Source organism: Cucurbita pepo, chromosome 1 (assembly GCF_057944985.1).
Source record: "Cucurbita pepo subsp. pepo isolate OVF chromosome 1, ASM5794498v1, whole genome shotgun sequence".
Taxonomy (NCBI): domain Eukaryota; kingdom Viridiplantae; phylum Streptophyta; class Magnoliopsida; order Cucurbitales; family Cucurbitaceae; genus Cucurbita; species Cucurbita pepo.
Window position 1 is genome coordinate 15,094,545 of NC_141798.1, and position 17,003 is coordinate 15,111,547.

The window sequence follows — 17,003 nt, forward strand, 5'->3', positions numbered from 1 at the left end:
GAACTTGTGAATAAACGGTAAAAAACTATTTTGATTTTATTAAGAATTAAAAATAAAGAAAGACACTTCCTTTATAGAAATTAGTCTATGTCTTTGTAGAAACTACATCTTGCAAAACCTCCTTGATATATTCCGGCCATGCAGAAATTTTTCCACATTTTACAAGACTCAAATACGAGGACAAGACTTGTGAGAGTCTCTCGAAAACAAATCTTAAAGGGAATAGAGAATGAGACAAGAGAAACAGTGAAAGTAAAGAACGGTGAGAGATCAATGACCTTTTGGCTCAATACAAGTATATTGTAATGATCCGAAAATTTTAAAAAATAAATAAATAAAATAATAATAATAAATAAATGATCCCTCTCTCTCCACCTTCCTCAAATATCTCTCCCAACACCTTCTATACCACATAATGAATGATCAGGCATTCTATGACCAAAAAAGAGAACAGAAAAGAAAAAATGTCAGATTTTAGGAAGAGAAAAATTAGAACAGAAACAAAAGATGGCAAATGTGGGAGAGAAAAATTAGAAATGGCCTTCGAGATAATTTAACGGGGAAGATTAACAAGGAAGAGTAAAGAGATAGAAAAATAATAGGTAAGTTAGATTTTTTTTTCTTTTATCTTTTGTTAGAGATAGAAAAGTTATCTTATATCTCTCTTTCTTTTATTTTTGCAATTATTTAGATTTTAGATAAAAATCTGAATCGGTTGGAAATGACTAAAAATATAGAATTAAAAAAAAAAAAAATTGTTCCTCGTATTTTTAGAAAAGAAAAGGAAAATCCATCCATTGAAAATGGTCAACCGTACCTCTTAACAGAACAAAAGCACAACAAAAATACAACAAAAATACAGTAAAATAAAAAGTTTAACAAAGAAAATACTGATAAGATCAGGAAAGATTTTGAAAGATGAATCAATTAGTATAAGTAAAATAAGGAAGAAAAAATACATAAAATCAGAGAGAAGGTCATAACATTGTTAACAAAATCAAGAAAAATATATAGAACCTAACCCCGAAAGAGAAGGGAGACGACACTATCGATGAATGAGAGTGAACTGGAAGGAAAGACAAAATCAAAAGAAAAGAAAAAAAAAATACAGAGAGCATCAAATATGCTAAACAAAATCAAAAGGAAAAGAAAGAGAAAAAAAATAGCCAATAAAATCAAAAGGAAAAAAAAGGTGAAGAGAAAATAACCAAATGAAAAGAAATGGAAAAAAAGAGTTGGAGTAAGAATTAATAAGAATGGATCATAATATATGCTAACAGAAAGAAAATAAAAGATTAAAATAAATATGAGGTAAGGAAGTAATCACTTAAAATAACTCCATCAAATTATTCCTTAAGATAGGAATAATAAAAAATGAAATCTTAATAAAAATATAATATATATATAACATTTCAAGAAGTTACTCTTGCAAAGTCTTTAATGCTCGCATGAAGTTTAGCACATGAACCATTGTAAGATTTAGAGAATTGAACGTAAAATTGATGTTGTGGATTCATATAGATTGACTTGGATACAAAGGATAAAATCGAACTTTCATTAAGGATAAATTGGTGACACCAGCCTAAGCTAATTAAGTAAGTGGTCTTACTATAAGATAGCTAAAAATTATATGAGTTATGATGATGTATGAGTTGTATCGTATGATGCGTATGAGTATATGATGATGTATGAGTTATGATGATGTATTAGTTATGATGCTTGATGATGTTCGTAGTATTATATTTCGATGAATGACGTGATGCACTTTGTGGCAATATGATGAGTATGATGATTGTGTGACGTTTGCCTTAATATGATGATATTTTCCATATTGAGAATGTTATATGATGATGAGTGTCATATTGCATCATGTCGTTAGATCGACATAGGACACAACCCTAAGAGCATGAAAACGATATTAATACAAATATCCACGAGTATGTATTACCTAGAGTAACAAATAAATGAGACTAGAGGGTTGTGTCAGAAGAGACATTATGATGGATTTAGACGGACCTCATGCATATTGTATGTTCATAAGCATAGGGCTACTTCCCCTAGAGATGATGAGTGCGGACGCGCACAGTATATAATGAGTGCGAATGCGCACAGATGAGGGTGTTCATGAGGCGCATGACACTACGGGGTTCCGCTGACCTTCGGACGTCGTTACAGATTAGCTTGACCAGACGGTCTAGGGGGTGTGCGAGCGCCCTGGAGATTCACACTCACACGTGTGAATTGTGTGTAAGGAAATACTACACATCCAATTTGTCCGAGACTGGAGGCCACCCTTATATTGATTAGAGATAGGTCCCTAAATCATGATTGCATGTGTTTGCATATGCATGGCCCCTATAGTGGGCCACTTACTGAGTATTTTTCGAAATACTCAGGCCGTGTGCTACATCATTTTTTCAAGTAAAGGCAAGACACACTTGTACGGAGGGCGGTGACATCACGAGCAGAGACTGTGGCACATGTATAGGGTAGACTCATATTTAAATTCCTAGTCCTTGGTTGGAATAGATTGTTTTGCATTTCATTGTTTTAAATTATTTTGTGTTTGTTTTTATTTTCTCTAAATTTCAGTATTTTCGTATTTAAACACGTAAGACCTTTTTTTAAAGACCCACTCGTTAGTAATTAATAATCCGAGTGATTGGATTTAGATCCCATTCCTGATAGGAAATGAGATATTCAAATGATTTATTTTTTATCGATGATTGTTCATCTATTGTATTTTGATGGAAATAAAGGCAAGAAAGCTCTATGGAAAAAAGATGGTTAAATTCGAGGTTGCCTAACGGGAAGTTAGAATACAGGTCTAGACTAAGTAAATCAATCAATAGTCTTGGTCCTCTTGAAAGTAAAGGATCATTTATCAATAATATGAATAAAAACATTCCTAATCCAAAAATTGCTCAGCAACGACAAGTGGGGAATGCTGGAGTAAACCAAAAAAGTTTGGGTAGAGCCGGATCTAAATGTTGGCTAGGTAAGCGTCCTGTAGTAAGAGTAGTAGTTATGAACCTTGTGGACCATCCTCATGAGGGTGGTGAAGGGAGGACCCCAATTGGTAGAAAAAAACCCACAACCTGTTTTAGAGAAGAAGTTATTTTAAGCGATTTTCGAAGTTTACGTTACCAATGATGTTAATGTAAGAGTTATATTTCTGCATTATAGATGAGCAGGAGACGTTAGTAGCAACTCTGATTATACGAAAAATGTAGGGTTGTTATATATATTGGGTCCTATTTAGACTATTGAAAATCTTAACCAATAATATATTAGAATATAATATTTTATTTCAATCATATTTAAATGTTATTAATATATACTTAATTAATTTGATTCTCATTCAAATTTTAAATATATTTTTTTATTTTAGGTTAATATATCAAAAATAATAAATATATTTTTATATTTTAATATATCTAATATATTAAATATTAATTTGAACAAATTATATATATTTTTCTCTATTTATTTAATATCTAATATACTAAATATTAGTTTAAGCATTTCAAATTAGATCTATTTTCTCATTTTCATTAAATTGAACTTTTTAATGTTATGGTGAGTAAGGAAGGGATCGATAGATTATAAGTTCTAATGACTCAAAATTTTATTAATTAAACTTTTAAATTAGTCAATTTTCATTCATTAAGTATATGTCACACCACGGTGGACTTATAGTTGCACTTTTGTGCATTATAGGACAAGTTATGTCCAATGATACTATGATTACAAGCAAGTCATTTTTTCACAAGTTATTCATAATTACGGGTCAAAAGTTCATTCTACTCTTAATTACATCTTTCACATTAAGTATTACTGATTCTCTGATGAATAATTTGTTTATGATTCAATTGTAAACCAAGTCCGGAGCTCCATTGTTCAAGTTCTAAAATCAGCACTTAGAAGAACAACTCATTTACTTACCTTACATGAAAATTAGTGAATTTCATCTTGTGATATTATGTTTCCAGCTCCCTGTTTGGTCAAGTCTTCGAAATGGTAGGCATATTGAATCGGCTAGAAGAGTCATTCTTATCCATGAAAATCAAAGGATAAGCCCTCACAAGCAGGAGCTCATAATTCACTCAAGATTAACGATCGAGTTACATATAATTATCTTCTGACATATTAATCTTCTCAAATTATAAAGAGAGATTAATATTTATTTGTTTAATTTTATACAAACTCATTGTATAAGATATCTCCACTCACATATCTCCACACGAATGATTATTTGTAATAATTATAAAGTAGGTCGTATCAATAATGTTAACAGGATGAGACATCCATCCAACCTTATCTATATATTATAGACCCTTTAGGTTATTACTTGAACATGATTCTCTTGTATTTCAACCACGTGCATCTAGGGTACAACCCCCATATCATCCAACTCACTTGTTCAAGATTACATTAATAATCTAAAGGGTCTACAGTATATAGATATGGCGGTTGTACCCTAAATGTAAGTGATATCAACCACATGCATCTAGGGTACAACCCTCGTATCATCTAACTCATCTAATACAGATGCAGATCCTATCTACCTAAATATTTCACTATCAAAGGTTAACTAGACTCTTTAATAGTCTCTACGGTATAACCTAACAACATAATCAGGAAGGAATTAACCTCATATCTCTACTAGCTACAACCATGTCATACAGATTATTGTAACTTTAAACAAGTTCACTATTAGATATTGGTTAACTAGTCCCCACTTAATATCTCACAAATGTGAATCATACCCAATGATTTGGTTCAAAACTACCCCAAATGTGTAAATTTTATTTATTTATTTATTTATTGAAACAACATTATTCATGAAATTAAGCCTAAAATGATCACATAGTGGAGCAAAACATCATTAAAAGGTTTGAGCAACTTTTTCTTCTCATTTGGACCATTTTCAAACAAATCATGTAGTTTAGACAAAACCACCAACATTTTGCTCTTCTTTTTCTTCTTTATTTTATTGGTAACTACTTGATTGATGGTTTGATTAGGATCTACTAAACCCCTTTCCAAATCCCTTTTCAATTTCCCAACAAAATTTGGTTTTGTAGGGTCCAAATTTCACTTGAGATCCTCGAAAAAAAAAAAAAAATACATAACCTTTAGTAACATTCTATACACGAGTTATACACTAACAAAATCTGTTGCTTATGTACTTGCTAGTCTACAACATTACTTTTTTAAAATTGATTTCCAAGCGTTTTCTAAAACTTTATTTGTTCCCATTTTCTAAAATATTTTCTAGCAGGGAGGCTGGAAGCATACAATCACCCGTACCTACATCGACTCAAATTCTAGTTGGTTAACTTACTTGAGGTTGCAAGGGTTGCACAATCACACGGCAAGACTTGACAGAGTACAATTTAGACAGTTGGCGAATTATTTCTAAACTCTCTTATTTAATGAGGTTGAAATTGTGGTGGATAAATTTTCTTAAATATTAAATGCTCAATATTACATTCGACCATTCTATACACATGTTAATTAATAAATATCAATAAAAGTCGCATGGCTATAAAATAATTGATAACAGAGAATAATCTGATAAAATTTTCTATAAACTGCATTTAAAATCGTCTCCTTTTTACACTATTTTTAACTCGGCACCCATCCATTAAAATAAAAATAGAAACGAAAAAGAAAAAAAAAAGAAGTACAAATAGACTAAAAGATTTAAAATTAGTGTCTTTTTCCATTCATAGTTTAAAAATGTTTAGTGGCTACCTAATCGTTTTATCTTATTCAAACTACCTTCAAATGAGAGACCAATTGCCCTTCATATCCTCCTTTCATTCTCAACCATTTGTACTTTTTATCTTTTCTTCTATTGTTTTTGGGTAATAATTAGGAAAACAACAAACCAAGTTTCCTCCTAACCCCTTTTTCTAAGTAAAACACACACACCCTCAGAAACTAACACTTTCAGAAGCTCAATCAAATACACCAAATTTTGATTGAAGTACACCCAACTTGAACTAAACTTGAACTCAACAGAGCACAAGCAGCAGCGGTTCGGGAGGAGGACGGGGGAGCTCTTTGTTATCAGAAGAAGGGAGTTGTTACCTACTAGAGCTTTGACTAACTACCATCGGTAGGTCGATTTAGGAAAATCCAGCAGATGGGTTTCAGTCCTTAGGTCTCATTGTTTGTAAAAACTAGACAAAGGTAAGCTTGGGTTTAGGTTGCCACAATTTCAGAACAAAAGACACTAATCCCGGCAGTAAAAGGATACCAAATCTTCAAACTATGATGATAGTGCAAGAAGAAAGTTGCTTCCTAGAGCTAAAAAGAAGGCATTCTACTGAAACAATAAATGATGAATCTATCTCTTATTAACACAATCATTTTGACATTTCTCACAGAAGTTGATCCAATCTATTCTGTAAGTGACTAACTAACTACATGAATGTGCATCAATATTGTCAACATGATAACAGTATGGCTACACAAATCATTTCTTGAAGACATTGTATCACTCACTACTCAAGATCATTGAAGAAAATGTCCTTTTATCCAATCCCAAATTCCACTAAACCTATTCTTCGTGAATTATTCCACGACTGGCAAAAGCGAAATCAAATTAATTTATGAACAAAAATTAGCATTTGAAAGAAGAGGAGGAGCATACACCGCGAGTTATTGGGTGGGATTCAACAGTGGTTGATACCAGACTCCCAATGAATAGAGAATGATCACCAATTAGCCTCATGAATTACTCTTGGAGTCGGCACAGGAATCAGAAAAAGACCAGAGAAGTAGAACTTTAAACCTTCATCACCTGTGCAATACCAGAGATTGTAAGAACAATCTACAGCATCAGAATCCAGAAAGAATTTGAACCTCAAATCATTTATGCTTATGCTTGGATAGAAAATTAGTTAAACAATAAACATTAGAAAAGGATCTTGAACAACAGAACGAAAGGGGCCTTTACCTTGCTGTTTTCAGGTAATTCAGGGACCTTGTACAAATCGGCTGTGATCTCCGACAGCCATAACCCAGGGAAAAGCGTCTGTAAAATAGTACAGAGATTAGAGGCCGATTCTCAAATTTCTCAGCAAAAACGAAATCGAGGGAACTTCAATTTGAAAACTGCTCGAAACTTGAAGAAGAATAAGGGAAATTTGAAGGAACTTACATCTAATTGCTTTTGTACGGTTCTGGTCCTCTTCTTGGGCCGCTTCGGTGGTCTGAGCCCCACCATTTCCATGAAATCTTCGTCGATCTCTCTCTTCGAGAGCGGTACTACCAATTTCGCCTTCTTCTTCTTCTTCTCCGGCCCAATTTTCAGCCTGGGCGACTCGGCGCCACCGTCGCTTCGCAACGGGGAATTGGAATTTGATTTCTTCTCGTCAATCTTCAAATTCTTACTTCCACCACCACCGTCTACTTTAGGAGCCTTACAAGCGGCTCTCCTCGTCCTCAGATTCCAAGGTCTGGCCTCTGCCATCGACAACGCAACAGCCGCCGGCGTCTCCTCCATTCTGGCAGAATCATTGTTCTTCTCCTCCGCCTCTTCTCCGGCCACCGCCGCCTCCTTGCTTAGAATCGCCTCTTTCATTTTATCCGCCGCCGTCTTCAGATCAAACATTAGCTTCTCTCTGACCGCCTCGATCCCATCGTCGTCAGTTTTCTTGATTCTCGATTTCGAAACCTTCGGTCTCATCTCCAAATCCTTCAAGAACATCCGCATCTCCGATGCTGATTCCCGGCTCCTACTCTCGGTAGACTCCTCCGATCTCGAGGAGTGAGATTGGCGATTCACGCCGGAAACGTTTACGCCATTAGAATTTACCTTCATGCACCTCAAGTGCTTCTGATTCCCCCACTTCAAACACGGCAACATGAAATTGTGAAGAGGTTTCGATCTCTCGGACCGCATTCTCCTAGACCAGAGACCAGTTCCGTTCGTCGTCTCAAGAGGCCGTCACACACACCATTTACCAGAGATTCAAAACAGCCGATTACAGAAGGAGTTGCCGGATTCCTAAAGAACTCCGCAACTGGGAATTTTAAGGGGGAAATTTCAGAGATAGAGAGAAGTATCGGAGCTTGTAGAGAGAGAGAGTGGTTAAGGGCTGTTTTCCCGTCGCTGGTTCCTTTGGTCTCTCTCACAGAATATGGCCGGAAAAAAAAAAAAACGAAGCTTATATACCGGTTGAGAGAGAGAAAAACGGAGCGGATGGTTTTAACGTTCGGAGATAGGGGCAATTCAGTCAATTCATCTTCTGAAATTGTCTTCTATTTTAATCATCCGCCAATATTAAAAAATATAAGTTTCCCTCTAAATTTTTAGTTTCTTATAAGAAAATATTTTGGTTAATTTAAAAGTTTTTTGTCTTTCATTTCAAGTTTGTATTTTAAATTTAAAAAAAAAAAACTAAATAAAATCTTTCAATTTGTTGTATTTAATAAATCATAATTAAAAAAAAAAAAAAAAACTAAAATTAACTGATTTATAATATTAAATTTAATATCTATTATTGTAGGTACAAGTTAACCAAAAAAAATTTAATGGGCATTTTGAGAATTTATTTTATGTTTAAAATTTATAAATATAATTTAAATATTAATATTAATTAGAGGTGTTCTTATGATCATCGATAGAATTCGATTAATTCGGACTATACAATCTAAACTATAAAGGTTGAGCTACGTTAGATTTTTTTTTTTTTTTAATTTTTTTTTTCTTGATTGGGTTGAATTTTTTAAAACTGAAAATCCCAGTGGTTAACATTTTTTTAGTTGGGTCAACTTAACCAACGAGAAAAATAGAGTTACTATTGTGTGAATAAATTAAGGCAGGCTTTATCAAATAATTAAAAGATAACCCGACAGTTCATTCTTAACATGGTATCCCAGAGTGCTTTGAGCTTGGTGAAATATGTTGACAGTGCCATGGTTCCTTGTGACATCGTTGCTATCGAGTTTTGTATTTGAAAAATTGCTGGAGCATTCTTTTGTGAGAATTGATCGTGAAGATCAACCCATTCTGCTTTTGATCTGATACATTGTGATGTTTGGGGACCACATAAAATTCCTACCCATTCTGGTTTGCGTTTTTTTCTCACTATTGTTGATGATTTTACTCGATGTACTTGGGTTTTTTTAATGCAACATAAGTCAGAAGTACATCATTTGTTAATGAACTTTGTTAAATTCGTTCAAACTCAATTTCATACTACTATCAAGATAGTTCGATCAGACAATGGGACTGAGTTCCTATCTTTGCAACCATTCTTTACTTCTTGTGGTATTGAATTTCAGCGCACTTGTGTCTATACTCCACAACAAAATGGAGTCGTAGAACGCAAGCATCGCCATATCCTAAATGTAGCTAGGTCTCTTCTTTTTCAGTCACAGGTTCCACTTAATTTTTGGGGAGAGTGCATTTTAACGGCTGTTTATCTTATAAATAGAACGCCATCACCATTATTATCTAACAAGACACCCTTTGAAGCACTCTACAAACGACCACCTACATTTCATCATCTTAAAGTTTTTGGTTGTAAATGTTATGCAACTATAGTACATCCTAAGCAAAAATTTGAACTTAGGGCAACTCCTTGTGTTTTCGTAGGATATCCTTGTGGTCATAAAGGTTACAAGTTGTATGACATGCAATCTCACAAATTCTTTATCAGCCGTGATGTCAAATTTTGTGAAGATGATTTTCCTTTTTCATCAGCTTCACAAACTTCGACATTAGTTCCTTCGACTCCTATTGTACCACTTCATGATCCATCCTACTCAAACATCCATCCTCCACCTTCTATTCCTTCACCTCCTACTCCTCCTTCACCTCCTATCCCTTCACCTACTACTCCGTCGTCTCCTCCACCTTCTCCAGATTCGCCCACTAATTCCAATCCTATCCCACCTGATACATCAGCTCCACTTCGACGTTCTACTCGTACTAAACAGCCTCCAGCTTGGCATAAGGATTATGAGATGTCTTCTGGAGCCAATCATTTAACCTCTAGCTCAAGTCCCGGCACTGGCACCAGGTATCCCCTTCATCATTACCTTTCATTCTCTCGTTTTTCTCCTACTCAACGTGCTTTTCTAGCTCTTATTACATCCCAGACAGAACCTAAAACCTATGACGAGGCAGTTGGCGACCCGTTATGGCAGCAGGCTATGAATGATGAAATTGCAGCTTTGGAACGTAATCATACATGGTCTCTCGTTCCTCTACCACTTGGTCATAAAGCTATTGGTTGTCGTTGGGTGTACAAAATTAAATACAACTCTGATGGTTCTGTTGAACGTTATAAAGCTCGACTGGTAGCAAAGGGATACACTCAGGTTGAAGGTATTGATTACACAGAAACATTTTCCCCTACAGCAAAACTTACTACACTTCGTTGCTTACTCACTGTTGCTGCTGCTCGAAAATGGTTCACCCATCAGTTGGATGTTCAAAATGCCTTTCTCCATGGTAATCTAGACGAGGAAGTTTATATGTCTTTACCACCAGGTCTTCGCCGACAGGGGGAGAATACAGTATGTCGGCTCCATAAATCTCTTTATGGATTGAAACAGGCTTCTCGCAATTGGTTCTCCATATTTTCTACAACTATACAAAATGCAGGCTACACTCAGTCCAAAGCAGATTACTCTTTGTTTACTAAGAGTAAAGGTACTTCTTTCACTGCAGTTCTAATCTATGTTGATGATATTCTGTTGACAGGCAATGATCTCGAAGAAATTCAATATCTCAAGACTAGTTTACTCCAGAAATTTCTTATCAAAGATTTAGGAAATTTGAAATATTTTCTAGGCATTGAATTTTCTCGATCTAGAAAAGGGATTTTTATGTCTCAAAGGAAGTATGCTCTAGACATACTTCAAGACACAGGTCTTACAGGAGCACGTCCAGACAAATTTCCTATGGAGCAAAATCTGAAACTTTCTTTAACTGAAGGAGAGAAGTTGAATGATCCAAGTAAATACAGACGGTTGATTGGCAGATTAATATATTTGACCGTCACTAGGCCTGACATAGCTTATTCAGTTCGTATGCTTAGCCAATTTATGCATGAACCAAGAAAACCACATTGGGAGGCAGCTCTTCGAGTTCTGAGGTACATCAAAGGCACTCCTGGTCAAGGACTTCTACTGCCATCTGAAAACAATTTAAGATTACAGGCATATTGCGATTCTGACTGGGGTGGTTGTCGAACTTCCAGACGATCTATTTCTGGGTTCTGCATTTTCCTCGGAAATTCAATTATTTCTTGGAAGTCTAAAAAGCAGACTAATGTGTCCAGATCATCAGCAGAAGCCGAGTATCGAGCTATGGCAAATACTTGTTTAGAGTTAACTTGGTTAAGATACATTCTTCAAGACTTGAATGTTCCACTGTCCGAACCAGCATTATTATATTGTGATAATCAAGCAGCATTACATATAGCAGCCAATCCAGTTTTTCATGAACGTACGAAACACATTGAAATAGATTGTCATATAGTTCGAGAAAAGTTACAAGCTGGAATCATCAAACCGTGTTATGTTTCGACCAAAATGCAATTGGCAGATGTTTTTACTAAAGCTTTGGGAAGACAGCAATTTGACTTTTTGAAGGACAAGTTGGGTGTGATCGACATACACTCTCCAACTTGAGGGGGAGTATTAAGAGGATATTTTGCGGTGATAATTAGTTAGAATATATCTCAGATATTTAAGGAGTTGTTAGTATAGATTTGATTAACGGTATATTTTATTTATTTACCAGATTTAGTTAGATATATATTTTTTCTATTTTTAGGTATTAGTTGATAGTTTGTATCCTATATAAACGTGGTAAACCTGAATGAAGATCATACTTCCGATCCCAATTCTATTTCTATTTCTCATTCTTAACATGGTATCAGAGCTGCAGAGTAAACTCGTGATTGGGTTGTGAACTCTATTCCGGCAACCCAACTAACCCGAAATTTCAATTTAGTCCAAAAAAATTTCCAACTCAAAGAATTTACAAATTTTTAGTAGTAATTATAACCATAAATGTCGTACACATTTATTTAATTTAAACTTCTTGAATTTTAAATATTTATTTTAGAATATGAACTTATAAAAAAATTAATTATTTTGATCTCTATTGTGTTTATTACATTGATGACATAATATTGATGTCATCAGCTAATTGAAGCAAAGTTTAAAAAAACTGTTGGGTATGATTTTAAATTTTATTCAAATTTGAATTTCTCACTCTCAAATATTTTTTTAACTAAAAAAACGTGATCGATTATTCTCTTTCCTTATTCATATATAATTTTTTAGTTATTTTTGGAGATATTCATGAATATATTTGGAAAATATTCCCAACTTAAAAGCTTAACATACAGAAGTTATACGCTACAAATGAAATTACCAAAACTTAACCATAAATATTTTTTTTTTCGAAATATTCCTTAATTTTTTATTATTATAATTATTTTTTGGATGATAACCATTCCCATTTTTTCTTCAACTTTTATTTAAAATATTCTTTTTCAAATAAGTTTTTAATGAATAATTTTCATTTTAAATATAATTTTTTAAAAAAATTAAACATTTTAATAAATTTAATAATATTTCATCGTATAACGGTGCCCACATGTTTCAATCATCATTTCTACAAAATTTCTTATTCAATTTTTTTTAGAGATCGAGAATATAATTTTTTTTTCTTCATATTTTAATGGTACATATTTAAATATTCTTTTCAAATAAGTTTTTAATGATTAATTTTTATTTTAAGTATAATTTCTAATAAAAAATTAAACATTTTAATAAATTTAATAATAATATTTCAACCAAATTTATAAAAGTTCAAATTTCAAAATAACGTTAAGCTCAATAATTAAAAATATTAAATAAATAAATAAAAAAGTTAGTTGTCTGCCTTAGTTTAAATATGATGATATTATTTTTTATGGTAATAAATAATATGGAGTTTATTTTGAAAAGAGAAGGAGAAAGGGCTTCTCCAATTTTTTTTAATATCAATATTTGTTTTAGAATATTAAAAAAAAAATGTTTATATGCGTCATTCCCTCCGCCATTAACTACTTCATTTATAAGTTATATATATATATATATATATATATATATATATATATGTCCCACCATAATGTAATATAATATTTCATTTTCATAAAGAAACTATTCAACTTTCAAGGCCAACCTAAGCATAGTAGTTGATGCATAATTCTTTTTATTGACAAAAAGGGTATAGAATCTAAAAAAAAAGTGTTTAGAGTCCGCTAGTAGATATTGTACACTTCAACCTGTAAAACGTGTTTAATAGGGAGAGATTTTCATACCCTTATAAGGAATAGTTCATTCTCCTCTCAAATCGATGTGGGATCTCACAATCTACCTCCCTTGGAAGCCCAACAAGGAGTTCTCCTCTCCAACCGATGTGAGATCTCACAATCTACCCCCTTGGGGGCCAGCGTTCTCGTTGACACACCGCCTGATATTTGACTCTGATGCCATGTAACACCCCAAACCCACCGCTAGTAGATATTGTTCGTCTTGGCCCGTTACGTATCATCATCAGCCTCACAGTTTTAAAATGCGTATACTAGAGAGAGGTTTTCACACTTTTATAAGGAATGTTTCGTTCCCCTCTTCAACCGATGTGGGATCTCACGGTAAGTCCACTATGTGTAAGTTTTTCTTGTCTTACATGTCATCTTCTTTTCTCATCAAACAAATTTTACCATTATTGTTACGTGAAGATCGCTCATATATGGACTTCGAACGATAATAAACAAAATAAAATACTAACTAATTAATTATATCCTTAGCTTCCACAAACAAATTTAAATTCCCACATACATAGATAGCCAAGTTAGAGTTTTGTCTATAAGGATTTGATTCGTTGAAGATGAACAAATGTCAATTCACTTTAGTTTAGAGCTCTTTCTTTCTAGCTAATAAAAAAGAGAATTTGTTTTAATATGTTTTCTTTGATGCGTATTGGTGTGCAAAATAAGATGAGATTTGTGCATGTTTCGTTTAAGTTAGTATTAAATCAAGTTTGTCACGAGCTAATTAAGGGTAGTGTCGAATTTCAAGGTATGAGCGCCATTTATTATGAAGACCAACGTCGACATGAAATCATTTAGTTTACATGTTTTTTTTCCCAAGTTGGAAGTCTTCAAGTTGACTCCGTAGTTAGGTTGTCCTTGTTGAAGAGGGTGCCTCTTGGTCGAGAGACTTTGGTGACTACTATTCTTGTCGGTCTCTTTTGTTTAGTTCAGCTAGTTTGCCGGGCCTGATTAGCCTTTAATGGATCGTGAGGTCCAACATATCGAAATGACTTTCTTTCTTCCTTTCGTAAGCTATCGTATCCAATATTTCTTGTAGTGAGTAAAAGAAGCCTTTGTACTTTTCTTTAGCTAATGTTTCTTTGTAATTCTATGTAGTTTAGGTTGCATGTAGAATCATTCAAGCTAGACAAGATCAATCTTGCTTGTGGAGTGATTCGAATCTCAAACAAGTGTTCTTGCCTTGAGATATCCAATCAACAAGGTAATTTGAATCTTATTCCTTTTGTAGTGATTTCCTTATCACTAGTATCAGACTTCTCTCTTGGATTTGTTCCATATCATTTGGTATCAGAGCCTTGGGACTAACTTCCACTTATCAAAGTCACTAATATAAATGACAACATCAAAAAAGTTTCTACCAGCGTCGAGACGCTTTAGATGAAAATTTGAAGGTACGTACTGTCACGAAAATGTGTAGCGTATACATATCTATATTTGTTGATGCTACCACTCATCATCATAGATGTACCTATGTCAATGTTACGCCAAAAAGTGTCAAGAAATGGTCTTTCAATATAGGCATATGTGTCGTTACTCTTTTATTATTATTATTTTTATTAACTTTAGGTATCAAAACATAAATCTATAGCTAGTTTACCACATGCATCACTATTTGACCAATCATTGTCATATCACTTATCTATGTGCATTTTAACTAAAATATAATAGCCCGTGAATGACACTAAGACAAGTTTGAGAAGATGATCGTTCAGTCATCGGTTAGTTTCTCGATTTATTCGAGTCATTTTTACAAGTTTTATTCTTTTGACTTAATTTAGGGCATATTGAGAAATTTTGGAGAATTTCAATTCTTGAAGACTCGAACCAAGCTCGGGAAGTCGACAAATAAGTAAGTAACTACTTGGAACAAGTTTCAAAATAGTATTTGTAGATGTCGATTAGGACCGGGGCAAATGATTAGGATATTGTTTAGAAACCTAGTTAAACTAGTTTCATGATACTTAAGCCTGGAGCACTTAATAGCTTACGGTTTGGTATAATACTTATTTTACAGCTTCTGTATGGCATAATTGTGAATTCTAATAGAGTTAATATGTTTATAAGTTTTCTAGCCTGCCAAGGTTGATTTACTATCCTTTGTTTGAACATGTTGAGCATGATATATGTTTATAAATGTATGATTTAGGGTTTGAGAACCCGTATATGTGCTCTAGAATACATGTCATGAGTATATTAGACCATGTACGTTGTTCTACGTGATTATTGTCCTTGAATCTAGTTTTGGATTCCACATATTGGGTTGACTAAGTATCTTGTAAAGATGATTAGGGCGCACCTCTATTCGTGAACTAGCCAAGAGGTGTTTGGGTCTACTTGATGATTTACACCGGTCAACTGTCACCCATAAAAAATCTCAATAGTCATCGAGAATATACTACTGAAGTAGCTACAACTGTGCTTAGTGGGGAGCCATGACCTGGTAGTTTACTATTCTAACTTGAAGAGGGTGTACGAGTAGACAGTTTACTGTTTTTGCTTGAGAAGGCAATTGTTAGGAATAGACAATGGTCGCCCAACACCACTAGGGTGAACCTTCTAAGTAGAGCTTCTTAGGCTCGAAGTATTTTATGCTTATTAAATATTTGATTATTATTATTATTATCATCATTTTTTAAGACAATGAAATTTAGAATTAATAAGAAATAGAGAAATAATTTGAACATTTTCTTTTGGGAACATAAGTGAATTGGTTGTGATTTAAATATTTTATTGGCTGAATTCTGAGTGGGAGCGAGATAAGCCATTTGTGGTTGGAGATATTGCAACGTTCTATCCGATACATTTTTTGGTCTGGTCAATCCGATCAACCCTAAAATAGAGTTACAGTCCTACCCTAATTTAAAATTATTATGAAACTAACAATATTTAACGTTTGTAACCGTGAGTTGTGAAGAATTGATGTTTGAACTTTATGTGATTTTAGTTATTGGTGTAAAATATATTATGTACCCGTAAGATTTTTTTTAAATAACTAAAAAAAAGTAACCCAACAACCTAATCCTAACTCGAAAATAAAGGCTTGGATTGAGTTGAGTTGTAAACTCTATTTGAATTGTGTTAAAAATGAGAAATAGAATTGAGATGGAAGATGTGTATTCTCGTATATTCCTAAGATTTAAATAAAATACAATCTATCAACTAATATTTATTTAAATAAAATACAATCTATCAACTAATATCTACAAATAAAGAAAATATAAACTAATTAAATATTGAGAATAAAATAAAATATACTATTAATCAAATCATAAAAAGAAAATATTAAATAATTAGAAATATTTAGGATATATTTTATAACTAATTATTATAATATATTTTTCAAATATTATATTTCAACAAGTTGTTCAATGACTTAATTACGAAATGTAGATTTTTTTTTTTTAAAAAAAAACATTTCCAAATGATGCCATGGACTTATTTATTCATAATAAAATAGTTAAAACAATTACAATAGAAAACAAATAACATGAAATTCAAATAAAACAAAGAAAAGAATAAATAAGGCTTTGATCTAACCCAAGAGCTACAAACAACATAAATGTGTCTACCCTAGCTTTAGTCACATGGTCGTGATCGCAACGTCATCATCCATGCAGAGGTGCTTTGTCTTTACATGAAAAG

At 33.2% G+C, this 17,003-nt stretch overlaps 1 protein-coding gene across 1 annotated transcript; it reads right to left on the minus strand.

Annotated features, from left to right (window-relative positions):
- Positions 1–5,708: 5,708 nt before the first annotated feature.
- Positions 5,709–8,198, minus strand: LOC111784825 (uncharacterized). Its single transcript, XM_023665410.2, has 3 exons — positions 7,175–8,198; positions 6,971–7,048; positions 5,709–6,814 (listed from the first exon to the last, which is right to left on the minus strand). The coding sequence occupies exons 1-3, from the start codon at positions 7,916–7,918 to the stop codon at positions 6,800–6,802; spliced, it is 837 nt and encodes a 278-aa protein (XP_023521178.1). The 5' UTR covers positions 7,919–8,198; the 3' UTR covers positions 5,709–6,799.
- Positions 8,199–17,003: the final 8,805 nt, after the last annotated feature.

Bases quoted from the DNA above. Each gene is read 5' to 3' on its own strand.
- LOC111784825 (XM_023665410.2), bottom strand. From the start codon at position 7,918: ATGCGGTCCGAGAGATCGAAACCTCTTCACAATTTCATGTTGCCGTGT. The intron at 7,049-7,174 runs GTAAGTTCCTTC...ACTATTTTACAG, and splicing joins CCGTACAAAAGCAATTAGAT to ACGCTTTTCCCTGGGTTATG.